At 52.7% G+C, this 27,458-nt stretch overlaps 12 protein-coding genes across 17 annotated transcripts; 7 read left to right on the forward strand and 5 right to left on the reverse strand.

The window, feature by feature from the left end:
- The first annotated feature begins 501 nt into the window (after positions 1–501).
- Positions 502–3,698, forward strand: H257_01243. 2 transcript variants are annotated; one of them, XM_009824349.1, is made up of 8 exons: positions 502–545; positions 595–1,255; positions 1,307–2,039; positions 2,099–2,415; positions 2,482–2,605; positions 2,666–2,976; positions 3,030–3,430; positions 3,473–3,698. In XM_009824349.1, exons 1-8 carry the CDS (start codon positions 524–526, stop codon positions 3,595–3,597), a joined length of 2,694 nt encoding a protein of 897 aa, XP_009822651.1. In that variant the 5' UTR covers positions 502–523; the 3' UTR covers positions 3,598–3,698. The 2 variants fall into 2 exon arrangements, with proteins under 2 accessions (XP_009822651.1, XP_009822652.1); XM_009824350.1 differs by having other exon boundaries at positions 3,030–3,698.
- A 356-nt stretch (positions 3,699–4,054) lies between these two features.
- H257_01244 (hypothetical protein) lies at positions 4,055–5,676 on the reverse strand (the record flags this gene model as incomplete). The annotated part of the gene is made up of 2 exons (XM_009824351.1): positions 4,055–4,487; positions 5,332–5,676. The coding sequence occupies 2 exons, from the start codon at positions 5,674–5,676 to the stop codon at positions 4,203–4,205; spliced, it is 630 nt and encodes a 209-aa protein (XP_009822653.1). The 3' UTR covers positions 4,055–4,202.
- A 2,446-nt stretch (positions 5,677–8,122) lies between these two features.
- On the reverse strand, positions 8,123–8,919 carry H257_01245 (hypothetical protein). Its single transcript, XM_009824352.1, has 2 exons — positions 8,561–8,919; positions 8,123–8,507 (listed from the first exon to the last, which is right to left on the reverse strand). Exons 1-2 carry the CDS (start codon positions 8,903–8,905, stop codon positions 8,214–8,216), a joined length of 639 nt encoding a protein of 212 aa, XP_009822654.1. The 5' UTR covers positions 8,906–8,919; the 3' UTR covers positions 8,123–8,213.
- Positions 8,920–9,936: 1,017 nt separating this feature from the next.
- Positions 9,937–10,713, forward strand: H257_01246 (hypothetical protein). Its single transcript, XM_009824353.1, has one exon. It carries the CDS (start codon positions 10,032–10,034, stop codon positions 10,620–10,622), a length of 591 nt encoding a protein of 196 aa, XP_009822655.1. The 5' UTR covers positions 9,937–10,031; the 3' UTR covers positions 10,623–10,713.
- A 282-nt stretch (positions 10,714–10,995) lies between these two features.
- H257_01247 (hypothetical protein) lies at positions 10,996–13,810 on the reverse strand. The gene has a single exon (XM_009824354.1). The coding sequence runs from the start codon at positions 13,761–13,763 to the stop codon at positions 11,052–11,054; it is 2,712 nt and encodes a 903-aa protein (XP_009822656.1). The 5' UTR covers positions 13,764–13,810; the 3' UTR covers positions 10,996–11,051.
- A 1,315-nt stretch (positions 13,811–15,125) lies between these two features.
- H257_01248 (hypothetical protein) lies at positions 15,126–15,641 on the forward strand (the record flags this gene model as incomplete). Its single annotated transcript, XM_009824355.1, has 1 exon — positions 15,126–15,641. The coding sequence occupies one exon, from the start codon at positions 15,126–15,128 to the stop codon at positions 15,639–15,641; it is 516 nt and encodes a 171-aa protein (XP_009822657.1).
- A 195-nt stretch (positions 15,642–15,836) lies between these two features.
- Positions 15,837–16,143, forward strand: H257_01249 (hypothetical protein; the record flags this gene model as incomplete). The annotated part of the gene is made up of 2 exons (XM_009824356.1): positions 15,837–15,974; positions 16,000–16,143. 2 exons carry the CDS (start codon positions 15,837–15,839, stop codon positions 16,141–16,143), a joined length of 282 nt encoding a protein of 93 aa, XP_009822658.1.
- Positions 16,144–16,287: 144 nt separating this feature from the next.
- H257_01250 (hypothetical protein) lies at positions 16,288–16,638 on the forward strand (the record flags this gene model as incomplete). The annotated part of the gene is made up of 2 exons (XM_009824357.1): positions 16,288–16,346; positions 16,482–16,638. The coding sequence occupies 2 exons, from the start codon at positions 16,288–16,290 to the stop codon at positions 16,636–16,638; spliced, it is 216 nt and encodes a 71-aa protein (XP_009822659.1).
- Positions 16,639–16,738: 100 nt separating this feature from the next.
- H257_01251 (hypothetical protein) lies at positions 16,739–17,461 on the forward strand (the record flags this gene model as incomplete). The annotated part of the gene is made up of 3 exons (XM_009824358.1): positions 16,739–16,920; positions 16,993–17,047; positions 17,147–17,461. The coding sequence occupies 3 exons, from the start codon at positions 16,739–16,741 to the stop codon at positions 17,459–17,461; spliced, it is 552 nt and encodes a 183-aa protein (XP_009822660.1).
- A 509-nt stretch (positions 17,462–17,970) lies between these two features.
- On the reverse strand, positions 17,971–19,608 carry H257_01252 (hypothetical protein). The gene has a single exon (XM_009824359.1). It carries the CDS (start codon positions 19,323–19,325, stop codon positions 18,066–18,068), a length of 1,260 nt encoding a protein of 419 aa, XP_009822661.1. The 5' UTR covers positions 19,326–19,608; the 3' UTR covers positions 17,971–18,065.
- Positions 19,609–20,437: 829 nt separating this feature from the next.
- Positions 20,438–24,967, forward strand: H257_01253 (hypothetical protein). Of its 4 annotated transcripts, XM_009824362.1 has the most exons (3): positions 20,958–21,011; positions 21,064–21,108; positions 21,166–24,967. In XM_009824362.1, exon 3 carries the CDS (start codon positions 22,338–22,340, stop codon positions 24,012–24,014), a length of 1,677 nt encoding a protein of 558 aa, XP_009822664.1. In that variant the 5' UTR covers positions 20,958–21,011; positions 21,064–21,108; positions 21,166–22,337; the 3' UTR covers positions 24,015–24,967. The 4 variants fall into 4 exon arrangements, with proteins under 4 accessions (XP_009822663.1, XP_009822662.1, XP_009822665.1 ...); XM_009824361.1 differs by having other exon boundaries at positions 20,438–21,108; XM_009824360.1 differs by having other exon boundaries at positions 20,438–21,011; positions 21,064–24,967.
- Positions 24,968–25,353: 386 nt separating this feature from the next.
- On the reverse strand, positions 25,354–27,350 carry H257_01254. 2 transcript variants are annotated; one of them, XM_009824365.1, is made up of 10 exons: positions 27,268–27,350; positions 27,137–27,204; positions 27,016–27,086; positions 26,915–26,965; positions 26,763–26,869; positions 26,643–26,710; positions 26,496–26,567; positions 26,315–26,446; positions 25,822–26,268; positions 25,354–25,776 (listed from the first exon to the last, which is right to left on the reverse strand). In XM_009824365.1, exons 1-10 carry the CDS (start codon positions 27,305–27,307, stop codon positions 25,456–25,458), a joined length of 1,377 nt encoding a protein of 458 aa, XP_009822667.1. In that variant the 5' UTR covers positions 27,308–27,350; the 3' UTR covers positions 25,354–25,455. The 2 variants fall into 2 exon arrangements, with proteins under 2 accessions (XP_009822667.1, XP_009822666.1); XM_009824364.1 differs by having other exon boundaries at positions 27,137–27,350.
- Positions 27,351–27,458: the final 108 nt, after the last annotated feature.

The following is a 27,458-nucleotide window of genomic DNA, read 5'->3' on the forward strand; positions in this document are numbered from 1 at the left end:
TGCGCTATCCTCTGATTGGCTGTTCATTTCCGAACTTTCTTTAATTCTATGGCATCCAGACACACCACCCAAAATCATTCTTGGACCCAATTGAAATTGTCGGTCAAATTGCCCTGGAATACGCATGTTTACTGTTAATATCCAAAATAGTAATAATACATGACCAATTCGTTTTTCATAACTTCTTTTCAGCGAACCTCCACTCGACTTTGTCATCACTGTGGTTGCCCCTGGTGTGGATGCTAATGTTATAAGGTCGCTAGAATCCATTTCCTTGTCCTCGCTTAGAGTACGCTTATTTTCTACAAAGTAAACCAGGTGCTTCATTGGCCCAAATTAAAGTATACAGGTCGAGTATTAATCATATTATATTCATCCGTAAATACTGGTACGATCATTATTGTTGCTCAAGTCCGTATTGTGATTGGCTAATAATATTCAAACGAGAATTGGATTGGCTGTCATTGTGTTCTCATTTGGCACTGTCGATCGACCACAATTGCATCGTTGGTTTTCCCGCGCCATGGCCGCCTTCTCTGTCCACGGTACCGTACGACGTAATGATTCTAAACCAAGGTAATCACACACATGTAGATATGCCAATGGATGCCACTGAAGCGCAAAGGTACTGGACGCCCTACATCGATACATCACAATCCAACGGGGCCACGCATCCTCACGTCGCACATCCATATCAAGGTGGTTCACAGGAAGCTCCCATGGGATTCTCCATGGGGATTCGAGACGACTCGACAAAGAAAAAAGTCGCTCTGAGACATCGCATGACACGAAAAGCCATCTCAAAGAAGTTCCCCGCCAATGCACAACAAGGCCCGTGGACTAGTGCCCCAAACTCTGCAACGTCATTCAATGTCCAGACATCTAGCTACGCCACCAACACGACAGCAGGTGACTCACGCAGGAGAGACGATCCACCACCACCACCACCTTCATCGTCAACCCATGTTCCTCAGACATCACCGCCACCGTCGTTCGTGCCATTCACAGTTCCCATGAGCACACCAGCAGCGTTCCCTCGTTCTTCTCCAGCGTTTGAGCCCACCACTTTCCCTCACGAGCCGCCGCCGACATCATCGTCCAGTTTTCAGTTTCACATGGGCGTGCCCCCCGCGGTCGCATCCAATGGCCGCCGCAAACGACACTACGAAATCCGACGCCGGCTTCGGAAGGAGCGACCTCCTCCTTGTACGAATCAAGAAATCCCCTCATCAACAACTCCTTCAACGACCCCCGGGTATGTGCATCTCTTGATTCATACGCGAAACCTCACATGAATGCCGGACAGCGAGTCTTTTGCATTTGACATTCCTCTGCCTCCCTCCCCGAAACAAGACCACAACGACATGCGTGTCGACGACGATTTGAGGCATGGCTTCAACGAAATTCACATTGTCGACCCTCCAATTGCTGAACGACCAGAGCCGACTGACCCCGCCGCTCAATCGACGCCCACCCTGGTCTTAACCCCAACCGAGTTGGCGCGGCGCTTCTGCGTCCAACACACGACCCACCCCCCGCCGCCATCGCCCGGCCTCTGCGCCTCTCGTTGTTGGGAATGCAATGCTGAGTTTGTGTCCGCGTACAACCACCTAACGTACTGCTCGACGTGCTCTAAAAGTCACAACATGTGTGCGGTCCGTGCTTGCAACCTCCCACTGGCATCCGTTCGACGTGTGGCGAAGGCCGCGCCTTCGTCCGGACGACGGCCAAGTCAGCGACCAGCGGCAGCCACCCCGCCCCCACCGCCTCCCCCAACTCCCCCAGAGTGGTTACGATTCAAGGAGCAAGGGGGGAAGGCCTACACCGGCGGTGACTTCGCCTCGTCCATCGAGCTGTACTCGGCTGCACTTGATGCACTGGAAAACGAGGTTCAAAGGTCGCCGCCTCGACCAGAACTGCAGGCGGAAAAAGCCAAACTGCTGTCGAATCGCGCGGCGGCGCTGGAGATGGTGGACAAGGTCCAAGAAGCGCTGCACGATAGCATCGCGTCCGTCCAACTCGACCGCACATACCTTCGGGTACGTTGAGCTAACACGTTTATCTGTGACATGGGGTTCTAACTGGTGATGTGTTGCAGGCGCATTTACGTGTGGCCAAATGCTGGCTTCTATTGGGTAAGACCAAAGACGCCAGGGAGGCGTACCGGCACGTGGACGTGATGCTGCGCGACCTAGACCCATCCCGCCATCATCCGCAGCTGGAGAAATACCAAGCGCAGTGGCACGAAGGGCACGTCGCCGTCCGGTCGCTCGAGTCGCTCGTTCGGCAATTCAACCGATACACAATTGCCAACGACACCGAGGCGGCCCTTCGCGCAACGGAGGCCGCGATGGTGATCGCCATGGCCAGTCGGGAGCTCCGTGTGCAGAAAGTCACGTTGCTCTTGACCTTGTGGTAAATAGATGGCTACAAAGCGGATCCCATCGAGTATACTGTATATATCTCTAACATGTGTTGTAGTGAATTCGCCAAGGTGGAGGAGTACTGTACAGGGCTGGTTCGAAATGGCGCGTCGGGTGGGGTAACGTCACTCGGCATTGAAATGGCCGTGCTGTATTGTCGAGCGTTGCACTACGACGACAAGGTACGTACCAGTCTCCACAGCAGCGCTGTGTGTGTGACAAGCCCCCATGGGTGGTTGTAGTCGGAGAAAGCTCTCGAAGAGTTGCACCAACTGCTTCGAGCCGCGCCGACCAGTGTCGACGTCTTGAGCGTGAAACGTCTGTGGGAGTTGATGGCAGATGTGCGTCTGGCTGCCAACGACGCGTTCAAGCGTGGCGACTACAGCAGAGCCGAGTTGCTCTACACCAAGGCGCTGTCGTTAGACGAGAACCACCGCAGGTACAATGCGTCGATCCTTGGCAACCGAGCTGCGGCGTACATGGCACTCAATCAGTACGACAAGGCCGTCCAAGACTGCAACGCAGCCTTACAATACCACCCCGTGTACTTCAAGTACGAAATCATCTTACTAGAATGGTTTTCAAGTTGCCCTTTGTGGGGTTTAGGGTCCTCCTTCGACGGGCGAGGTGCTACTACACCCAGAATCATTACAAGGAAAGCGTGGCAGATTTTGACGAGTACATGGCCAAAGCCAAGATGGCCCCCGACGACCTGCGACACGTTCGTAGAGAGCGCGACCAAGTCCAGAAGGACTGGGACAGATCCAAGTATCATCGTCGGAATGGCTGGGACGACGACTTTTATTATTCGTCGCACCAACGAAGACCCAAGGCACGGCACAGGAGCAAGGCACACAAGTATGCAGGGGACCCCTATGAACAAGCCCCGCCAAGGCCGCCCTATGTCCCGCCACTAACTCATTACCAAGTGCTACGAGTGCCCAGCACTGCGACCCAGGCGGAGATCAAAAAGTCGTACCGGAAGCTAGCCCTTCTGTACCATCCAGGTGCTTGGGTTTCTTATGACGTGTTCTAACTCGGATATGTAGACAAAGCCAAAACCACACAAGACGGAGAACTGTTCAAGGACATGTCGGCCGCCTACGCAGTTCTGTCTGACGAGCAGCTCAAAGCCACGTACGACAAGGAGCTGCGATACAGTGGCCATTATTAATAGTATTGTACTGTCGTACTCCATCTGCTCCCTTTATCTGGAGCGAATCAGACTTCAGGCGTCATGTACTCCTCTAAAAAATACCAAATCCTTGAAACACACAAAATAGTGAGTGATTACGCTGTATAAGTTCAAGGACAATTGAACAGTGTTATCGTTTGGCGGGTAGAAAGGGGTGGCGCTACAGTTTACGCACGGGACTTCCAACGTGTATTGCATGCACTCACTGCACAGGGGACATGCTGAGGATGGGATTAACAATTTACTTCGTAGTACTGTACTGTATTAATAGTACAGTAGTATACCGGTAAACTACCGAGCCCCAATTTATGGCCAATTCGTATAATACTATTAATAGCCGCGTGTTAAAAAGTTTTATTGGACACATTAGACCGTTGAAATAAACTCAAGAGATACAATCATCAAGATAAATACTTGTAATCACTTTGGCCAAATGTTTACCCAGTCCATATATTGTGGGTTCTACTCGAAATTTCAATGGTCGATTCGTTCGCTGTCAATCTGGCCGCCACAGTGGCCCTTCTTCGAAGTATTTCTTGAAGGCTACCTTGGAACTGCACTTTACAAACTGGTTTCAAATGTTGTTATTCCGAGAGAGTACTTTGTTGGTTGGCGGGGAGACTGTGGAAAAATGCTAACACGTTTGGCTGGGTTTTGAGTCGGCGCCGGACTCGGCGTTTATCGCTTAAGTACTCGTGGACGTCGTCTAGGCTCCACCCCGTGGACTGCAACAACCAGCAAAACACCACGGCAGCACTTCGACCCGCGCCTGCCTTGCAGTGCACGTACACTCGTGAGCCTTGCGCTTTGTGGAACTCGATAAACTCGATGGCTTTTCGAATGTTGGCCAACGACGGCTCCGTGTGATCCTACTCCATGTTACACAATTGCGCAAACATACACAAGCTATACGTACAGGCGTTGGAAGGCGAAGGTGCGAGATGCCGGCCTTCTTGTACGCATCTACTGGCCCGTCGTACTCGTCGCACATGTTCACCACTGCTCGCACTCCCCGAGATGTCATCTGCGAGACATGACCCATGAACTCCATCGGCGCAGCACCGAGAAACACATGCGAGTCCACCAGCGTGTAGTACGCAGATCTTCGTGAGAGGTACGTTAATGGCCATGTAGGGAAGAAGTACACTCTGCTAACGACGCTTGCGATGGACCGTGGAAGTAGATGCAGCTGGAACGCCACGTAGACCATCCCGGCGGCCACGGAGACTGCCACTGTGGCCCGCATGAGGTCGCTTGTCATTTTTGGTTTTGGGTATTTTAGCAAAACGACCTTCGATTCGTCGAAAACAATTACATTACATCCAATCATTTCCAAGCCAGTGCATTACGCCCCACTAAGAAAGTACATCGAATATATGTATCTCTTCGAGAGAGTACTTTGTTGGTTGGCGGGGAGACTGTGGAAAAATGCTAACACGTTTGGCTGGGTTTTGAGTCGGCGCCGGACTCGGCGTTTATCGCTTAAGTACTCGTGGACGTCGTCTAGGCTCCACCCCGTGGACTGCAACAACCAGCAAAACACCACGGCAGCACTTCGACCCGCGCCTGCCTTGCAGTGCACGTACACTCGTGAGCCTTGCGCTTTGTGGAACTCGATAAACTCGATGGCTTTTCGAATGTTGGCCAACGACGGCTCCGTGTGATCCTACTCCATGTTACACAATTGCGCAAACATACACAAGCTATACGTACAGGCGTTGGAAGGCGAAGGTGCGAGATGCCGGCCTTCTTGTACGCATCTACTGGCCCGTCGTACTCGTCGCACATGTTCACCACTGCTCGCACTCCCCGAGATGTCATCTGCGAGACATGACCCATGAACTCCATCGGCGCAGCACCGAGAAACACATGCGAGTCCACCAGCGTGTAGTACGCAGATCTTCGTGAGAGGTACGTTAATGGCCATGTAGGGAAGAAGTACACTCTGCTAACGACGCTTGCGATGGACCGTGGAAGTAGATGCAGCTGGAACGCCACGTAGACCATCCCGGCGGCCACGGAGACTGCCACTGTGGCCCGCATGAGGTCGCTTGTCATTTTTGGTTTTGGGTATTTTAGCAAAACGACCTTCGATTCGTCGAAAACAATTACATTACATCCAATCATTTCCAAGCCAGTGCATTTTCATTGTTAACAAGACCCCAGCATTACGCCCCACTAAGAAAGTACATCGAATATATGTATCTCTTCGATGGCTTGTCAACGAGAGGTGCAATGTAAATATTGCGAACTTAGTTGCAGGCTATCGTTCAAAGCTAGAAATATGGCGATTGCAAAATTGTAGCATGAGTGATGAGTCCTCAAAGTTGCAAATATAACATTGTTTATAAGTAAATACCTCGATGAATATAGCTCGTTACGACCTCTATGGTACGTCATTATGTAGAGAAAATACTTGTGAACACGCAGATTGAATCTCGGGGTGGTCGATTTACATTGGCTTTTGTTGTGTGGCTTTGAAAGTGGCTGTCTCAAATATAACATCCAAATTAACCATATTTGCTTCCAAATATAACATCACATAACATTCGTTTTGATGTGTTGTTTTTAAGAATTCTATTCACGCCATGATAAAATGATGAAACGGTTTCTTGTTTCGAAAAAAAGTGTGCTTCCATGGGGGCCATTGGCGATAATTATTGCTACATAATCGTGAGCGATAAATAGTTAATATGAAAATTGTAGCGTATACAGTGGATCCCCGGATGGGTGAAATATAGCTTTGTAGAGGTAAGTAAGTAAGTATACACAAAGGTTATGGATTTTGGGAGAAATTCGTCATGCCATACACCCAGTGTTTGTTGACTTTACAAATACCCACCACTTTTCGATAAATACCCTGAATAATTATATGTACTATATAAGTACGTGTTGAAATCTAGTACAATACACTTTTATAATTGTCACATTAGAAGTACACAATATGTAGCTTTTGAGACGTAACTCTAATAAGATTGGTGCGGCAAAGGGCTCGTGGTGTGCACGTTTGTGGGGTCGAAATGACGACACCATAGTGGCGCCGGATTGGCTAAAGGCTTTGAATTTCAAATTGTATCGATTCTTCAATCTCCTGTTAGCAATGAATATTTATAAAAGTTGCTCAGGATATTAATTTATACGAGCTTCAAAAACGGTGATCCACTGTAGCCACGCCACGCTAACGAGATGACGTACCAGTAGAGAATTTGGCAGTGTATTTTTTTTTCAAACGGATAATCCTTTCATACTACCTCTGTCCGAAAGTGATTGCACGAGTGTAAGTTTACGGTACAATTTATTATATTTTACATTAACCAGAAAAAGCAAGGTGAAATAGGCAATTTTGTATGCTGCGCAAGGTGAACCACCTTGCGAATTCGATAAATAATTCTGAAATTGTATAGTTTCAATTAAATATATCTTCAAGTTTGTATTGATGATTTTTATTTTTCATGTGTCTTTCTGTTTTTGGAATTCGCAAGGCAGGTCACCTTGCGAATTCAAAATTGTCCAATTTTGTCCAATCAGATGCGGTGAAATCACGAAAATCGTATATCATCACGCACGCCCTGTTGCGATATATTCTACTCCTGTGATGGCGGTTGATGCAAGGAGCCTTGAGATAATTGTAGGCTGTGTATGAGAGCAAGATCATGTGATGTGGTATTCAGGACTCGGTCAATTCTAACAGGTCTCATTTCACCACTTGCCTACTAACCCAATGAAATTGGTCATCCCTCATTCCACCATCCAACCCGTGTCGGTGCCGCACACCTCCCTGCCATCGCGTGGTTGCGCGGGCGGTGGTGCAAGACATCTTGGTGGCACCCATCGCAAGTGCTGAAGTGGCGGCTTTAGCACTTTGCGTTTGCGATGGGTGCTACCCAGACCTCTTGCGCCACCGCGTTGGCCCACCAGAGCCACCACGACATTGCGACCCAACCGAGCGCACAACACAATGATAGCTGTAAGGGGAGAACCACATAGTCGGAGTGCACTCATCAGTGCACAAGTCTCTGGAACAGCATCACACAAAGCTCTACTCCAGAGTACAAAATTCAAAGTTCAAAAGTGTATCCTCTTCTGTCAGTGTTATAGCATTCGTGTGTAAGAAACAAGGTGTGATAGACTCTGATTGGATATTAAAAAGGAGCAAGGTGGCTCACCTTGCGAATTCCATTAACAAGTCAGTTTATTGCACTTACACTTTACCACAAATATACCCGATATCTGTATAAATAGTTTATTTACAAATATAAATTTACAAAACTTAAACGTGAGCACAGTCAAAAATGATCATCATTCCCACTTTTGTACTGTTTTTCGTGGATAAATCAGCTGTCATTCCTATTTAGGATCTTTGGGGGCTCTAATTGGATTTGCAATCAATTTCGGACAGAGGTAGTAGTATTTATACTAACGTTAAAAAAAAATCCATCTGTTGTGTATCTTCCCCATTGGCCCCTACAATAATAATCGGAAACTTCGAGTAACGCTAGAACCACACTATACTACTTTCGGTAAATGATTGATACTCGTGGTGCTTGTGAGCTCGTTCTAATGTTATTCCTGTTCAAGATTTGAAATGTATTGGTCTACACAGACTCGACATGGGACGGCACCGTCGCTGCGGGGTGGAGAGTGTTGTAAAACGCCAACACGTTCGGCTGCTTGTACAGTTTTCGTCGGACCCTGCGTTTGGCTCGCATAAAGTCTTGGACTTCCATAAGATCCATCTTGGTGGACTTCAACAGCCAACAAAAGACTATTGCCCCGCTTCGCCCAGACCCGGCCTTGCAGTGCACGTAGACCCGCGCGCCCAATTTCTTATGATACTCGATGAACTCGACTGCTTTGAGAATGTCCTCCAATGTGGGTTCCATGTGATCCTGTGCGCAAACACTCGAATCAGAGAAGGTCGTATCTCGAACTTGGCACTTACCACCGTTGGAATGCGAAGCTGAGCGATACCACACTTCTTATACGCCGTTATTGGCCCTTGATACTCGTCGCAGACATTCACTACGCCCCGCACACCTAGCGCCGCCATCTGAGACATGTGCCCCATGAAAACCACAGGGACAGCGCCAAGGATGACTGTGTCGTCGATCTCTGTGAAGTAGTTGGCTCGGCGCGCGAGATACGTGAACGGCCACATGGGGAAGAAGAAGAACTTTCCAGCCATGCTAGCTAGAGGTAGTGGCAACAAGTGGAGCTGGAAGACGATGTACGCGACGGCCAGAGCACCGACAACGACTGCCGCGCCCACCGCCATGTTGGCCAACATCTTTCTGTCAAATGCCAACGTGTGATTGGGCAGTCCTATATTCCTTCTGAACGCGATTGGATTGGCTAGAATTAACTTTTCTTCGTTTCTTTTTTCATGAGGCGCTGCCACGAAAGTGTCCCACCATGCGACGTGCAGTGTTTCGCACTCAACACGGTGGAGCAACACTTCTAATCATCCGCCGACAGAAACACTTCTAATCATCCGCGACAGAAGCGAGCATGGTACATGTACCCGGAGGCTTGCTTTCATAACGTTGCTCTGGCTACGCAAGTAGTAAAAGAGGAACTGACCTTACTAACCTACAGAACGAACTGGCTTTCGTCAAGACTCTTACAGCCGTGTCCAATGGGTTTCGAAGGGCGGAATGCAAGATTGCAGATTTCAAACGGATATTAAGGTATCCGGACATATCCGGAAATTTCGAAGTGTATGTAGCAAGGGCGTCGTGAAGATGATTGGAGGATTTGATATGGTTCACATTCATGGACCAATGAGGGGGCGAAATAGTTGTGAGTAACCCGATATAAGTGCACATTGGAAAATAATATATTACTTACAGCGCCTGGCTTGGATTCAACCTGTACAATTCAATGGCTATGAATGTGTGTGTGGACGGTGAAGTGGCGGCAAAACCAACAACATATTGGATGTGCGACTACCCAGCTGTGCAATATCGGCGTAGGTGAGCTTACCGGTAGCGTTACCTTACAGAACTCGAATATTCGTTCATGAGAACAATTCCTCCACCCATACATAGCCTTGATATTTCTATGATGCCTGATGCCTGGTTCAGGCACTAGAATCTTTGGTGCAATTCGACAAGGCTCACATGCTAGGTACATAGTACTGTATTCAAGTATGTATGTAGGGTACTTGACAAGCCAAAGTCGGTCTCGTGCCCCCTCTTGGACATACAGTGTATGAAATTCCCTACTATGTACGAAGTCACACTGGTGTAACGCCGTTAGTATCGTGGTAAAAAACTGGACGAAAAAAAAGAATCCAAATTGTTTTGTCTTTGGTTTTCTGAAACAACCAACAGAACGATGGGTGTAATGCGTGAGTCATATCGTCCCTCCCCATCCACCAAGCCAGCATTTCCCGATTCGACTGCCGGCAGACGATGGTGGCGGCGGCCAAGCGAGTGACTTGGTCCACGACCACAGTGCATGAGTTCCACCTCGGACACAACGCGTGCTCCGTTCCCAGCACGGGAGGTCCGTCAGTGGGTCTAGTGGGTGCCGCGGTCACGTCCCGCACCGCACCCGTCGACGACAGACTCACCGCGATCCCTCGCTCCCACAGGGACCAACTGCTGCCACCTATGCGCCGCATCGAACTCCTTCGCGACGCAGGCTACGCCGTGGACGAGATCGCTGTGTTTTGCATGGCCACAAACCAGTGCCGCACCGAGCGACACGAGACAGAGCAGGAGTACGTGGCCCTGATCCGACAGCGCCAGTACGAAACGTACCTTGTCAAGCAACAGATCATTGCGATGGAAATGGAGCGCCAGAGACAGCTCTACCTACATAGGCACTACCAGATGAACATGCTGCCATCGCACAAGGTTTTGCGGAGCCGTGCGGCTTCGAGTGACTATGTCCGACAAAGCAGCTTTCCATCGTACGCGGCGCCCCCCACTAGGGTGGTGGATGTCCAAGTGCTGGACAACAAGCGCCGACGATTGTCAGTCGATGCCCTGTTAAATTAGATTCGTGGCCCCTATTTATCGTCGTAGCCGACAACTCCGTGACGTTACCCCATAAATAAAAAGTTTGTTGGTCAGTGTGTTCAACTGCCGGTAAGGCTCCGTGTACTGGTACTACCAGTAACGTTAGTAAGTACAGTACCGATGTAGTATTAATATATAGTAATACTAATAATTTTTAATATTAATATTTATAGTCATATTAAAATATTACTATAAATATTAATATTAAAAATTAGTCGATTCTACTCACATGTGAATTGATTGAAAATTGCATTCCTATCGGTACATAGTACATATATACATACATGGTATATGTATAGTGTTGTTCGTCTGTACTGTGTGCCAATCAATAATGCAGCCTAGTCCATGGCATCCTCGAGATACTATAGTATTGGTTGTGGTTATTATTATTGCTACACCTGCGTGTACCTACATCTTGCTCTTCTTGGCGGCGGACGGCACACCCCCCAACTCCTCGACGTACCCCGTTTTGTTATGGTCGACCTGTCGCTTGATATACTTCATACCCGCCAAGTTGAACCCAATACGGTTCTTGGACGAGACCAGCTGGGCCCGGAGGGAGCCCCACATCGTGTCCAGCTCACCGAGGAGGCTCGTGTTGGTGACAATCTGGTGGTGGTGCACCCGCAGCAAGAAGAGCACGCAATTGCAGCAGATCTCCACCTCCATCTCCGCCGCGATGAGCTGCAGCAGGTACGACAACAGCTTCTTCACGTACTCGAACGGGAGCACCATCAGTGCCTCCTCCATCTCGTTGGCGCGAATCTCCCGCACGCTGCGCAGGACAAACTTGAGCGGCGAGTACCCAAGCAGCATAAAGTTGGTGGACACGGCGTGCGGGTCCTTGCTGTTCTTCTGCGCCAGCAGTTCGCGGTCGGCAATGTCGATCGATTCGATCAACCGCTCGCCCGACTTGACGGTCTGCACGGTGCGCTTGCCGGCAGTCGCAGACGCGTCGGTGGCGGCGACGCTTGTGCCGCCCAAGGTCGGGCCGGCCGTGTTGGTGGGCTGGAGGTCACTCTCAAACAGCGTGTCTAGCTCCTTCTCCTTCTCCTCTTCGACAAACACTTGGTCCTCTCCACGGGAGTACTTGACGAGCGATCGGTCCTGGGATGCCGACACGACGAAGCTGCCGTCGCGACTCACGGCCAGCGCCCACACTTCGCCAAAGTGCTGGTCCGTGAGCTTGAGAATGCGCTCAAAGTGGTCGCCGTCCCAGTACGCGATGCTCTTGTCCTTGGACGCTGTGAAAAAGTAGTGTGTCTGCGGCACGAACGCGATGCCCATGATCGCTTCATCGTGCGCAAAGATGCTCTTGTGGCAATCTCCAAAGTCCAGCCCCCACAGCTTGACGTTTTTGTCGGCGCTGGCCGTGACCAGCAGCGTGTCGTCGGACGCAATGTCCATTGACATGACGGGCAGCTTGTGGCCATACAACGACAAGAAGAACTTGAGCGAATCGTCGTAAAACACTTTGACTGTGCAGTCGAGCAGCGCCACGGCCACCAGCAGCTTGCGCGGGTCAGACGCGTGCGAGTACTTGACGCACAGCACGTCGTCCGCCATCTTGAGCATGCGCGCGTGCACGAGGCCGAGCTTGAGCGTCGACGTCTGCGTGTACTCGGAGGTCATTTCAAAGTCCCAAAAGTTCACGACGTGGTCGGCGCCGCCCGTGGCCACCGCCTTGCCGTCCGGGCGGACGTCGATCGACCAGATGGCCGACCCCACCGCGTGCGCGTCGTCTTTTTTCCAAATGCACTCGCCCGACGACAGTTCAAACAAGTGCAAACTGCCGCCCTTGGTCCCCACGATCACGTGCATGTTGCCCGGGGCAAACACTGCCGACAGCGCAAGGGAAAAGTCGGTGAACGTCCGGACGCACTGGAGACTCTGCGCGTTCCACACTTTGACTTCGCCGCTTGAGACACTCAGGACCAGCGCGTCGTCCGAGCTCAGCGTCACCTGCCGGACGTCGGACCGGTGGCCTGGCAGTGTGAGCGCATGGACTCTGGCGAAGCGGCCGTCGACGGTTTCGGCGTGCGGGACGATCGCGTACGTCTCGAGCGAGTTGTTGTGCAACGTGACCAGCAACGACGTCGTGCCATCTTTGGCGGCGTCGGGGCTGAACGCAAATGACCGGATTTTCGCGCTGCAGCGAATCACGCACACCGACTCGACTTCGTTTGCAATCGGGTTCACATCACTGTCGTCATTGTCATTGTCATCAGGAGCGATGGCTGGTTGAGAGCCATCTTGAAGTTTGCGGGCCTTTTCACGGACGCGCTTGAGTTTGCGCTGTGCCTTTTTCTTCTGTTCGTCGGCAGACCGGATGCGAAACAGTTCCAGCGTCTTCCCGGACCCTTGGCATCCGATCAACGTGCCCGTGGAGTTGTACTGGACCAGCATGGCGCGGTCGTTGGCTTGGCGCTGGATGGTGCCGAGCAGCTGCACAGACGCCGCGTCCGATGTGTCCCATACTCGCAGGAGGTTGTCCGACGCGCCCGTGAGCAAGCGGTGCGTGGGTTCGTGGGTGTCAAGCGACCAGATTTCGTTCCGGTGACCCACACACGTTTGCACGCAATGCTGGGTATCTAGGTCCCACACCTTCATGAGCGTGTCCTTGGACGTGGACACGAGCGTGCGCTGGTTGTCGAGGAACGCAACCGCCGTGACGGCGTCTTTGTGGCCGCGGAGACGGTACAGTCCGGATTGGCTGACGATATCCCACACGATAATGTCGGTGTCGCGGGACCCCGACGCCAACAACGCGCCGTTCTCGCCGTAGGCCAAGCTCTCGATGGCGTTCTTGTGCCCGTCCAACGTGACCTCGACGTTGCCATTGCTGAGTTTGAAGATGCGCACGATGCCCGTCGAGTAACCTGTGGCCACGTACGCACCATCAGGACTGAGAGACAGCGCCGTGACCTGCCCGGCGGTGTCCGTCTCGCTGTCGCCGTGCAGGACGCGGACTTTGGCGCCAGTGCGGATGTTCCACACAATCACGTTCTTGAGCGCGCCACAAATGGCCAGTTGGCCCGTCAAGTCATACACACATCGAGAGTTGGGACTGCATACGACCCCGAAGGAACTCTCGGCGGAGTACCGCAGATACGACTTCATGGAGGATGCAAATGTCCTCGCTTCAATGCAACTTGACTTGGCCAACGATCCAAACGATTGGTGCATGAGGGGGCGTGGATAATCCGGATACATAAAGTATCATATTATGCAGGTTTAACCGGAGATCGGTGATTTCCACTGACACTGAACGGGCATCCAACTCCATATATGCGCCACAAGGATGGTCAACGGTTGATGCTGGCTTGGCTGTGTCAATCGACTACACCTCGTCACAATTCCACTCCCCAAACCACGCACATCGAGAAAGGACGTGTTGACGGACACGATACAAATCCCTCCCATCTCAAGTCGAAGAGGAATCGTTCATGCGAACGACGCCCTATAGTTCAAAGCCCATGTGCGCATAAACAATTCCTGTTCAAAATGGAACGGGAGCGATGCGCCTCATGTCTATCGTCAAGCCCATTGCCTTACGGCCATGAATTGCGTGGTGTTGGCTGGCATAACTCCATTCAAGAACATGACTGTGTGGAACATCCGCACTAACGTTAGGGCCAAAGTCCGCGTCCTGCACGGCCACAGCGCTGTCTACCCGTCCTGAAATTTAGGACTGATAGGCTACTGGGTATTCGACAGGCATCGTGTCATATCGTCAAACTCAGAAATGGCAACGTGGCGCATTGTTGGCGTCTGGGTCCCGCGACACCAGCATTTTTGTGTCGGACATCGCCAGTCCGCGACCACACAAAGTCGCCGTCACGGTCGTCGCATTTCTCGACGACATGCTCACGCTCGTGTCCTCGTCCGGTAGCTTTGGTTATTACTCTAGTATTGCTGCGATGCATGTAGTAGCTCATTGTCGATCTCTTGTTGACACAACATGCCATCCAGTTAACGTTTATTCGTCACGACGGAATCGACCAATCACCGGACAGTTTTGCACCCAAGACGACATCATGCAAGTGTGTATTCTTGTTGTGGGCACCCGCGGAGATGCTCAACTATTCGTTGGGATTGGTAAACACCTGCAGCGTGATGGACATCGTGCACGCCTAGCCACACATGCTGCCTATCGCGAGTATTGTGGTCGCACGGCTTGGAATTCTACCCATTGGGTGGCGACCTGAAAGAGCTCGCCGAGTACTGTACATGGTCAAGTCCAACGGCCGCAATATTGCGCTTAGCTACAACGACATCACCAAATGACACTCCGCGCAACATCCAAACGATCGACGACATCTTGCACTCGACGTGGCCAGCTGTCACCGCTGTCAACCCAATTGGGGACCCGTCGTTGTCCCCTTTCCGCGCTCATGCCATCATTTCAAACCCCGTCACATACGGCCACACCCATGTGGCGGACAAGCTCGGTGTGCTGCTCCGCATTATGTTTCCCCAGCCATGGGTCCCGACCCAGGAGTTCCCTATCCGCTGTCAAACCTTCCGTACAAACACAAGCGCGAGAAACTGGCGCAACTGGGCGTCGTTAATCATCGTGGAAGGCATTATGTGGGCAGGCACAGAGGATCTCGTGAAAGAATTCCGAGTGAACGTGCTGGGGCTGCGAAAGATTCGCAAGGGCGACGCTGGGTGGTCACTGCTGCTGGACTGGGAGGTGCTGCATTCGTCCATGTGGAGCAAGTACGTGGTGCCGCCGCCCGTCGATTTGGACCAGCCTTGTACGATGTCGTGGGCACCGTCACAAACACGGGCACTTCATCGCAGTACACTCCGTCGCAAGCGTTACCCATTTTCGTCGGGTCTGGGTCTATGATCATCCCCGACGCCGACGCCACCATCCAAATCATCGTGGATGCCGCCGCAGGTGCTCATGTCGCCCTGCAGTCGAGTTGGAGCGACATGACGCACGGCTGTTTAGTGCATATTCCGCCGAACGTGTTCATGCTGGGCAACTAACTGCCCGCACGAGTGGCTGTTTCCCAGGATGGCGGTGGTGGTGCACCATGGAGACGCGGGCACGATCTCTTGGCGGGGAAGCCGACGTTCCTCGTGCCGTTTTCTGGTGACCAGCCGTTTTGGGGATGGGCGGTCAATGAAAAGTCGCCCGACCATCGGGTGCAATGTCGGCTGGACGAGGCTTTGGTGGGCAAAATGCAAACGCAACATGCACAGTTGGTGGACGTGTCGTTGACTGCCAATGAACGAGCGCAAGTGCACCGCGCGCTCGCGCAATACCTGAACGCGAGCTCAACCGAGCATGATGCGCAGGTCGACGCTGCCGTCGTCGACGTAGGAATCCCTGACGACCTGTCAGAATGCATTGGTCCAAGACGAGGCTTGGGAAGACACGATGCTTCCGTTCACGCTCGACATTTGCATGCTCGTGGTCGGCACCCAGCAGGACGACGCGGATGCGTTCGTGGCCATTGGCCATTGGACTGTCGTTGGCGGGCGATAACCATCGGTGCGGGTGGCGGCTGCCCCTCGCATTCCGCCGCCATCGTCCATCGCCACGCCAGCCTCGAGTTTGTCGCCCTGTAAGGCAGCCCCACTACTGTACAGCGCAAGACTACGTTGGGCACCGTACAGTCCAACCGTGGACATGCCGCTCCCTCTCGTAGCGTCCATGGCGCGATCCGACGACGTCAACAATTACAGGTCGTACGCTGTCGTCCACTCGTTCATATAGAAACACTTTTGAGACACGATCAATCGATTCTGCACCCACGACCTGCACCTGGAGCCGTGGAATATGTGGACACCCCCCAAATGGTCGGAATGGCGGATCCCAATCAGCTACTACTGGAGCTCGCTGCTCTTGTCCCGGCGCGAGGACTGGGGTGACGAAGTGAACATCGTGGAGTTCGTCCACTTGACCGACCCCGAGCCGTCATATTGCCCGTCATTCAATGTATCAGCGGCGCTGGCCACTCCATTTCGCTCCCATCGATGAACATGCACGAGCTGGTCGATTTGGTTGAAGCCATGCTAGCGATCCATTCCACTTGGCAAGCCGTGGTCCAATCAGCTGGTGGGATACCAATCCGCTGTCCATGGGAGGCAACAGCTTCCTTGTTCTTGACCGCCTTGCGGTTGTGGACGAGTCGGTGCCCTTGCCGTGGCTCATGCATCGGGTAGAGGGAGTCTCGCATCAAGCAGAAAACCTCCACGTGTTTGCGCTGCTTCAACACACTCAGCCCTCTGTGGCCGTGCCAGTGTTGGGCATTGAACGGCAGTAGGCTCGACACTTGTGCGAGGTGGACCCATGCACTCACCTGCCTCCCGTGGAGGAGAACAGTGTCACTAGCAACCCCGTCGCACTCGTAACGTTGGTTTCAGCCTTGCTGGACCGCACGACTTCCGTGTCGGCTTTGTCGTTTTGGACGAGCAGTATCGCATGTGAAACCATATACATTGAACCATGGATTAAGAGTTTGAGGCAATTCTCGTCCTCGTTGTAGGCGGTGCGACGGGCGGTGACATCCATCTACAAACACCTTCCTGTGAACGCCATGGCGTGCGACCTGCTGCCGCACAAGGTGGCAGCGGTGTACGACCGAGCGCTGATTCTCAAGATGAGCTACGAGGCAGCCTTCGTCGCGATCAAGCAGCCGGACCATCGGTCGCTCAAGTACACCCCGGTTCACTACTCGATGGGCCACCCCCCTCGAGTGGTGGCTGTGAACGATGTTACTAGCACTCTTACCACGTCCCACCCCCACGGTTTTGTCGAGTCACTGCGGCTGGCGGGGCTGTCCCCCCAAGTCCACAGCTGACGCAAGAGGTGAGCGTGTCCTGTGGGCCGGTGGACATGTGATCGTTCTGGACGACCAAGTCGGACGAGGTGGACTTTTGGCGACGTGTCAACCACGCATCCGACGAGTTCCAGACCGCGTCTTTGTTTGGTTAAGTTCGTAAACGGTTTTCAACGAAGATGATATTGATGGGCTAAGACATTGATTGTGGACTTGGCAGGGGCATGCACTACCATGTTGGACTTGTGGGACATAAGCGCTGACCTTGGAAGTTGAGATTTTTGCCTTGGTGTGGGCGAAGGGGAAAGGACAGTGGTAACGCTAGAGTCAGTTGAAACCGTAACGTGTCGTGCGACTTCAATTTGCACGGGGATCTGGACACATATTCCACGAAATAGCATCATTTTGCTTTTCGTACAATACACTGTACTTTCGACGCTATTAATATCACCGGACACCATTTGTTACGCCGCCTTTCTACTGTCGAAGGCCAACTCAATACCTTATCTCGACCGAGCGTGGCTGACTTGTGTTGGAAATGCACAATGGAATCGTTGTGTATAATCAAGGCAGGGGGGTTGTTCCTAGCATATTATGTTCTAGCTCTATATGGTGTGCGCTGTTTCTAGTACTGATGGGTAAACAGGGGGTCGTAATACTCCATGGTCAGCGGCCACCCAGACATGTCCATGACTGACGTCGGGGACAACGCCAAGTCCTCGACGTCGTTTCCATTGGACTTGTCGTTCGTGAAATGAATTTGCACTTGGGGGGGCAGCATCAATTCCGCCGCCGCGTCAAACGACAAAAACGGGTCTTCGTCCAGTTCGTGGTCCCCCGCCAACCACGCGTCTTCCGTCGTGTCCATCAAATCAAACAGGTGGCTCGCGTCCGGGCTGTCCATGGCAAACACGGTAAAGTCCAGCTCATAGCCACCAGATTTCACATCCCCCCCAGTCAAGTCGACGCTTAAATGTCGGGATCGAGTGGTGAGGGAGTCCTGCAGGTCGAGCATCTTACTCGCGCCACGAGACACATGCAATGGGGTCGGCTGCGACGTTGATTGCACTGGTTTGGCTGGGCCTTGGGATGCAATGAGGGTAGGTTTGCTTTTACCACCTGCCAACGAGACAACGGTAGGAGCTCGACTGGACTGTTGATTTTGTAGCAGTGACTGGCTCTTGGTTGCCATATGCAGTGGCGTCGAAGCTGTGGTCATGGCGCGTGGTGGGTGCTTGAAAGCCAACGGCGAAGCAGGTCGTTTGGCCTTTGCAGCCATCGCCACCATGTTGGCGGGAAATGGCACCGCCGTCGCTGGCTTTGGCTTCTTCGGGTGCTTGTTGCGCTTTCGTTTCCGTGTGCCGTTGGTTTGATGTTCCAGTCGCTCTCGCTCCTCCCGTGCCCAGCTCTCGCAGAACTCGGTGTGCAGAACCTCCAGCTCGGCCGTGCGCAGCGCCTTGTCGGCGTCGGTCATACCGGCAATCTTGGCATCATTCCGTTCAAACATGCGCTTGCCGATGCTGTGTTCGCCGACGAATTTCTTGGAAATGCGCATGGGACAGCATCGCAGCTTGGCGCTGAGCCATGACCGCATCGTCGTGCCGTTGTCCACGTCTGTGAGCACGCCCGCTGTGAAGTCCGCAATCAGTCGCGCCGTATACGTTTCCTCTTCCTTGGTCCATTTGCCCCATCGAGGTTTGTCTTTCTGCGAGTTGTCGTGGCTACCATTCGTCGTTCCAGCGACGGACGCCGCCGTGGCCTCGGTGGCGGCATTGGGAAGCGATCCACTGGTGGTGCTGGGGCCGCTGGCTTGGGTCATGGCGAGTGTGCTGGGGGTGGGCTCGCACATTTTGTTTTGATGCTTACACGCCATCGTGTCTTGCATGAGACCAAGATATGTGGCCGGACGTCACTTTTTCGAAATGTGCTCGAGTATCATCTTGTCGGTTTCTGTTTTGCCAATTCGAAAGCTCAAGTGCCACTGTCCAAACTGGCGTCAGTCTGAGTCACTGTTCGATATATTTCCACTGACGAAGCCGTCACAGCCACCCGTTTGTGAAAGGCAACGTCTACGACGTATATGCAGGTAGGTATTCACGATTGGTGAAGTGAGTCCAGAACGAACAAGTACAATAATAATCTCTCGACTTGAAACACATGTGCAAAGTGCACGCAATTGGGTATATATGTGTGTTCCATTATTCCATAGATTGCAATTTCAGCAAACGTATCTTTGAACTTAGAGATTTTAATTATGGTTCCATACAAACAACTAGAGCTTGGGAATCTCACCTAATCCTAAAAATTGTTTTTAATAAACAGGTGGCGCCTGATCCGAGTGAAATTTAACGGCGCGTAGGAAGGGAGGCCTCCATAACACTCGTGTGCAACAAGATCGGTAACACTTGACTTTCCCATCGCGCGATGGCAGAATGTCGCCATTTTGATGTTCCAGTTCCAGCCTGTGTGACCTCCAAATGCTTGGCACTTCTTGTGCGACTCCAACTATTGCACTGTACTGGTTCAGTAGTACCTAATGTACAGTAGTACCTAATGTGGTGAAGTACTCGAGTACAGTACTCTGTACTGCAGCCACCAAAATTGCCTGTGAGGGGCAGAATGTTACCTAGTTGAAATGTCCATCGATCAAGCAGCAAAATGTACACAACGTGGGTAATTTATCACCAACGTAAAAGTCCAATTTATTTTTCCGAGACGATGCCGTGGAAAGCATGTAACTCGACTCGTAGGTATCAGATTATAATTCTGCAACATGTTACATGAAGCCAAAATCGAGGCCTCTTCGGGAGTTATGAATGCGATATGATTCCTGTTATAATTTCTGTTATAATTCATTATCATTCACTCCACTTTGTCCACAAACAGCTTAAAACAGCGGTCCAATTTAAGGTGCACCATATTCAGCTTAGTCGTTGTATACCCATTTGCATAGTTTTTGGGCGGTTAGGTTAAAAACTGCCTTTGTAGGAATTGATTGGCTAACTCGCGTGCACCTTAAATTGGATTACCGTTAATTAACAGGCTAGCGCTTCAAGTGGCAAACATACTTGAGCGTCAAGAAGATGGCCACTTGAATGGCACACCACTCTAAGATGAGGATGCCAAGGCTCGAGTACTGCTGGTTGGCGTCAAAGCCAAAGTTGGTCAGAATATAGTCGTGAATCGTCGACGACGTGCCGTTCGCGAGGGTAATGATGTCGCACCCTTGTCCGTTTCTGGTTGGCGGGCAGTCGGCCAACTCGCACCCGATCAGCACGTTGAGCGCGTAGCTCGAGGGAGTGACCCACGTGACCCACCGGTACCCCCACTTCATGTCGATGAACGGGACCAGGAACCCGCTAAAGAGATTCAGGAGGCACGAAAGCGCCCCCACTGCCACATTTGCCACCTTGGAGTTGGGCAGCAGCACCGACATCCATTGGCCCAAGAACGTACACAGCGAAATGTACAGGAAGAACGTGAACCAGAAGAAAAAGAACCGCCCCGCGTCGTTGTACCACCCGACCATCCAGTACTCGACGATCACGAAGAAGCCGCTAATGAGAACGAGGTACGGAAACTCGGCCACAAACAGCGACACGCTGAACGGTAGCACGCTGTAGTAGTTGGACATGCGCTCGCGGTAGTACACGGCGCGCTCCAAGCACGTAATGTCTAGCACGGTCATCATATTGATGACCCCGATAAAGTCCATGCTGTTGTAGATCAAGGCTATGTGCGAGTTCACTGTCGACACCGAGTTGATGGCCAGCTGGTAAAACGTGCTGCCAAAGATCAACGCAAAGACCGGAAACAGCACGATGCGCACAAAGTTGTACGCAGGGCTGCGCCAGTACGTCCGCGACGACTTGAGCACGAGCCATGCCAGCTGGTTCTTCGTGCTCGTGGCGATGGGGCTGTACTTCAGTGTCGAGAACCGCACCATGGCGTCGGACGGAACCGCCAGCCGCGTGGTTTCCTTGATGTTCTTCTGGTGGAGGGCCGAGGTGGCGTACTCGTCGGCGTAGTTCTTGATGTCCTTGCGCCCGATGCCGGCGCCGATCACCTCGAGCATGTACGTGGCGGGATTGTACAGCGGTTTGATCTTGTCCGTGCCGGGGATATGCTGGAAGTACTCGAGCATGTGCAGGCTGTCGTGACCGAGCTCCCCAAAGTACGCGACCCGTCCACCCTTTTGCAGCAGCAGCAGCGCGTCAAACAGCTCGAAGATTTGAATCGACGGCTGGTGGATCGTGCACACGACCGTGCGCCCGGTTCGAGCGATCGACTGCACGCCGCGCATGACCACCTGCGCCGACCGCGCGTCCAGCCCGGACGTCGGCTCGTCCAGAAACAGGATGCTTGGGTTCGCCACCACCTCGACGCCGATGGTCACGCGCTTCTTCTGCTCCACGCTCAAGTTCAAAATCAGTTCGTGCGCGATCGTGTGGAGTTCCAGCAGGTGGAGCGTCTCGTTGACGAGGTTAAGCTTGGCCGCCTCGGAAATCGTCTCGGGGAGCCGCAGAAACGTCGAAAACAGCAGTGCTTCCCGAATCGTGGCCCGTTCCGAGTGGATGTCCATCTGCTCGCAGTACGCCGTGATACGGCTAAAGATCGTCGGGTCCATGAGCTCCCCGTTGATGTGGATGTCCCCAACGATCCGACCGCCGGTTTTGCGACCAGCAATCACGTCCATAAACGTGGTCTTGCCCGCGCCGCTAGACCCCATCAACGCCGTCATGGTGCCTGGCTCGAAGAACGCCGTCACTTGGTGCAGCAGCTGCCGCTCTTCGCCGGTGGATAGTGTCACGAAGTAGTCCAAGTCCCTGACGGCCAAGAAGGCCGGGATGAACTGGAGCTCGTTGGACGCGTCGTTCGTGGGAGGCGCCACGTTCAGATGAACTTGCGGCAAGTCAGTGGAGGATGCTACGGGCGGTGTGGGGGCAGCCTTGGTGCCGTCGATGGGCACATTCTTCACACCCGTGTGCACTTCAAAGCGAATACAATGCAGCGCCACGGTGTTCGCGAGCGTAAACAAGACAAAGTACCCCAAGAGCACCAAAATGCCAATCCAAATGTACTCTTCGCCTTGTCGAATTTGAAACTGGTTCAAGTAATTGACGCGGTCCGCGTCCGAATACGTCGGCGACGTAAACTCGTTAAGTATGATGCTGCGCAGCGCCCACGAGACGGGATTGAGCCAGTACATCCACCGCCAGTACGGCGGAATCAAGTCGGAGAGGATGATGTTGCCCGAAAACAAGAGAAAAAACGACACCGAGATGCCCGCCATCGCCTGCGCCGCCGTGATGCTCGGATTCAGCGCACTCAGGAGCGTAAAATACGCGCCAATCGTGTGCTGGAACACCACGAGGATGGCGAGAAAGACAAAGAACGTACTCGTGGCCGGCGTGAGGCCGCTCATAAAGTAGAAGATCGTGCCCATGACGATGCTCACGGCCAAGTTCATGGGAATCTGGACGATCGAGTCTGCAATCACGTACGAAATCGTGCGGAAAAAGTTGCGCGACCGCTGCTTGTAAAACACGTTGCGAAGCGAGAACGAGATGGTGATGCGCTGCCACGCTTGCCGCTGGAAGATGGCGATGGAGAAGAAGCTCATGCGCAGGTACAGCGACTTGTGGCAGTTGAGATAGATCACGCCAAGCAGCAGCCCCACAACCAGGGCTTCGGTCATTTTCCCGTACAACAGGGCCTTGTCCCGCACAAAGAGCATCTTTTGGCGCTGGAGCAGCAGCCACGTGCTTTCGAGAAACCCCATGCCGAAGACCTGCGTCTTTCGTGCCATGAACGAGATGCGCTTGATGGTCGCTACGTCGTGGATCGTATGGCCTTGGCACAGCTGGTCCTGCACGGCCGCGTGGATGTCGCTGCGCTTGAAAGCATCTCCGAATTGCGTGGGGGACACCAGGCATGGCGAAGGGGCATCTACAGCCACATTAATTCACCATCATCGTGGTTTGATGGAAAGGGTTTGATGGAAAGGGTTTGGTGGATTACCAGTGGGGTAGTACTTGGCGCCGCGCCCCGACACGACCTCGATCAAAAAGTCGGACGGGTCGGTGCGGGGGGGACAGGTAAAGCCCAGCCCTTGGAAGTAGGGCAGAGTGAACTTGCGAGGCCCGTGGTAGACGAGGTGGCCTTCGCTCAGCATCATAATGTCGTCGAACAACTCGACCACTTCTGGCGGCGGCTGCAGCAGCGCCACGATGCAGCTTCCCCCCAACGTCTTGGTCCACGACCGGAGCGAGTTGACAATGTCAAACGTGGCCGCCGAGTCCAACCCCGTACTGATCTCATCACACAAAAAGATGCTTTGTCCACCCACGAGCATCTCGCCCACCGTCACCCGCTTGCGCTCTCCCCCACTCACGCCCCGAAGCAGCGCATCGCCCACCACCTACAAAAACGCAGTCAGTTGCCGAGCCACTTGCACAGCAACGTCCGCACCGTGTCGGCACAATTGTTGAGCCCTAACACGTGCAACACCAGCTCGGACCGCAAGTTGGCGACGTCGGCGAGTTTTCCAGGACGGTTCTTCTTCTTTGGCTGACCGTTCAAGCACAAGTCGGCAAACTTGAACGTTTCCCGAACTGTCAGCGTCGCGCAGTGGTTGTCTCGCTGGTCCACGAGACTCACCAGCTTGGACAAGTCAATGTCCGACGGCGATAGGCCGCTGTACGTGATTTCTCCGTCTAGCATCGTTTGATTGGCCTTCGTGCGCAACTTGCCCGCCAACGCCTTGAGAAACGTCGATTTGCCTGCCCCCGGATTGGCCAGAAGCTACACTTTTAATGAGTGTTCTAGTAGGTTGATCTATATGATCGTACCAAGGTCATGCTGCCAGGGGGAATGATGCCAGTCATGGGATGCAGCACGTAGTTTTCCACCGTGGGTCGCTTGATGCATGGCAGAAACAGGCGCTTCAAGTGCGCGCCCACCGTGCCGTCCACCTCGTTGGCTGGCTTCACGTCGGACCGCGCCGTGAACGACAGGTCTAAGAACCGGACTTCGGGTGTCTGCAGCTGCAAATTCACAGACGTGGACAGTTTCTTGTACTTTTCAAAGAACTTGCGCAGTCCGCCACTCAACATCGTGTCCAAGCTGGCAGCATTCAGGGTGCTCACCATGGGGTTCTGCTGCTGGTCGTTGTACGGATCCTGAATACCCTTGAACCGAAGCTCGCTGTACACTCGGGGGATCTCAGGGGGCGGCCGAGCGTTCAAGCTCGCGCGTCTGTCTTTGGTGCGACGGGCTTCGTACTCTGTGTCGTTTCCAACGACAGCATTGCTGGGAAAGATGGATGATAACGACGGCGGAGATGACGACCCGCCCTCTGTGGATTCAATGTCCAACTCGATCTTGTCCGTCACATCATCAGCGACGGCAGGACCTTCGCCAAGCATCTCCGACATCCCAGTCAATTTCGAAAATGGGTGTGGAGGTTTCAGGGGTTTCGCGCAGGTTCTTTCTAAATATAGAATTTGTCGCCGTTCTACTTGACTATCCAATCTCGAGTTATTTGAGGTATTTCCAGCATACAGTCTGTACGCATCCTCACAGTATGAGGCTTGTCTCATCTTTTGACTCCCATAATCAACCGATGACACCAATTAAACCATGGTAATGTGCGACACACTAGTCATCAATTCAATAGTTCAGCTGCGAGCAATTGCGTCAACAACTACCTAGTCCATTCTTGATAGCAATGCTCGATGTACACTCAGACGACGAACCATCCGCGATGTCCGACTCATCGTCGGTGTTCCTCAGCAGCTGTATAAATAGGCACTTGATCCTATTCGCAATTTACTGATAACGTTAGTAGGGTTTGCGAAGTTCAACGACAATATTTGTCCACTTGCCTCGAGGACACTTGCTACTTCCTGCAGCGATCTAGCCCCCATGTACTCAAATGACCAAATGAACTCAACTGAGTTGTCGCATTAATACACAAACACCTCTACCGGTAAAGAGACCCCGTCCATATTGCCTCACTCTTCGTCTTCTGCGCCGTCCGATTCTTGGATTTGGTTCATTTCAGGGTCAAACGTCACGGGCTTTCCGTGGGACACCGGGCGCCCCGTGAGTTCGTTTTCTCCCCCCGTGCCTTTGGCCCGCAGGAACAGCGGCGAGTTCTCGAGAATCGGCCCCGCAATGCTGAGGAACGTCGTCAGGATCTCTTCGTCGTCCGGGGTGAAGATGCCGTCTGTCTTGTTGATCAGCTGCATGACACCAATCACGTCTTGCTTGTGGCTGTGCAGCGGCAACGCGAGGATCGTCGACGTCTTGTACCCGAGCTTTTGGTCGTACTCCTACCCATCAATCAGATCACAAGGAGGATCTCAAAACCAACACACCTTGTTGAAGCGGGCGTCTTCGTAGGCATTCTTGAGGTTGATCAGCTTGCCGCTCTCGGCCACGGCGCCGCAGATGCCCTGGTTGGACGGAATGCGAATGTCCACCTCGCCCTGCAGCGTCCACAGCTCGTTCGTGACTTTGTCTAGCAGGTACAACGAGCACCGGTCCGATCCCACGAGCCTCTGGATGCGATGCGTCACGGTGAAGATCAGCGAGTTGATGCCCAAGTCGCTGTGCATGGCCTTGACGATGTCCAACACTTCCGTGACCTTTTTCTGGGCTTGCAGTGCCGTCTTGTGGTTCTGCGCATTTTGGATCGCTATGCCCGCTTGCGCCGCCAAGATCGTCATCACCTCCTCGTCCATGTCGGTGAACCCCGTGTCCTTCTCGTTGCCGCTGCGGTTCAATGCCTGCATCACCCCCACCACTTGGCCTTGGCCGTTGCGCTACAACGACGGAGGTTATGCCACGTCACGAAAAGCAGCGACTCACCACTGGCACACACAGGATCGACCGAGTGTGGTACCCCGTCTGCATGTCGTATTGCGAGTCAAAGTTTGGGTCCGCATACGCATTGGCAATGTTGACCAATTTGCCTGTAGCTGCCACCACGCCGCAGATTCCCTGCATCGAACAACGATATATCTAGTATTTTGTGATATGTAGCGCCAACCTTGCCAAATGGCACACTGATCTCGGACGCCCCTTCGGCAACGTTCAAGTGCAACATTTGGGTCACGGGGTCCTGCATCAGTACAAGTAGCATATACAGTAAGTCGATTTGAGTTGTATTTGCGATAGTAGCATCGGCGACACTTACCATTTTGAAGAGGGTGGCTCGCTCGGCGTTGAGGATCTTGCACGTGTGCTTGATGATGGAGTTGGTGGCTGGAAATAATGTGAGTATTTGGACACAACTGGCTTGGGGGCGTGTGTGCACCTTCCATGGGATCCAACTGCATCGTAATCACTCGAAAGGCTTGGATGAGTTTCTCGAGTAGAACGAGTCGCTTGTTGGAAGCCAAGTCTCCCGAGGGCGTTGCGTTCCTTTTCGAGGTTTAGGTTCATGTCCACATGTTCACTATGTCGTACGTGTCGCGCTTGGGACGCAAGCACAAGCGTCCATTTTCATCGGCCGACGCACTACATGTTATACTAGTGTCAACTGCAGAATGCCCAGTTGTACGATGTACCTGGCTTCGGCGTAGCATTGCTTGATGTATGCCATGGCGTGGTCTGGGTTGTAGCTCTCCCCGGACGACCTCTGCAACAAGACCATGAATTTAGAATGTCTTTGTCGTCATACCAACACACCTGAGCAAGTTTCTCGGAAATTACAGTCCGCACAAACGCTAGCGGGTCTTCCGGTCGGCTCAGCAGCGCTTCAGCCGTAAACCACTCGATGAGCGATCGAAAGTTCATTGAGTTCAAGTACTCTTCGCCACCTTCTGCCGTCTGCGTCGCGGGGGTTGCCGTCGTGCTCATGCGTGATGTATCCTCTTAGTTGTTAACAGTCGCGAAAGAGGGGTGAAAAGGGGTGAAACGGTGCCCATATAACCGCCAAAGGTTTATTGGTATTCAACGTTTGGTCTTCTCATGCGTGCATTCTTAACGCCCTGTGCAGGGGGGGTTTATG

Source organism: Aphanomyces astaci, assembly GCF_000520075.1.
Source record: "Aphanomyces astaci strain APO3 unplaced genomic scaffold supercont1.2, whole genome shotgun sequence".
Lineage (NCBI taxonomy): Eukaryota > Oomycota > Saprolegniomycetes > Saprolegniales > Verrucalvaceae > Aphanomyces > Aphanomyces astaci.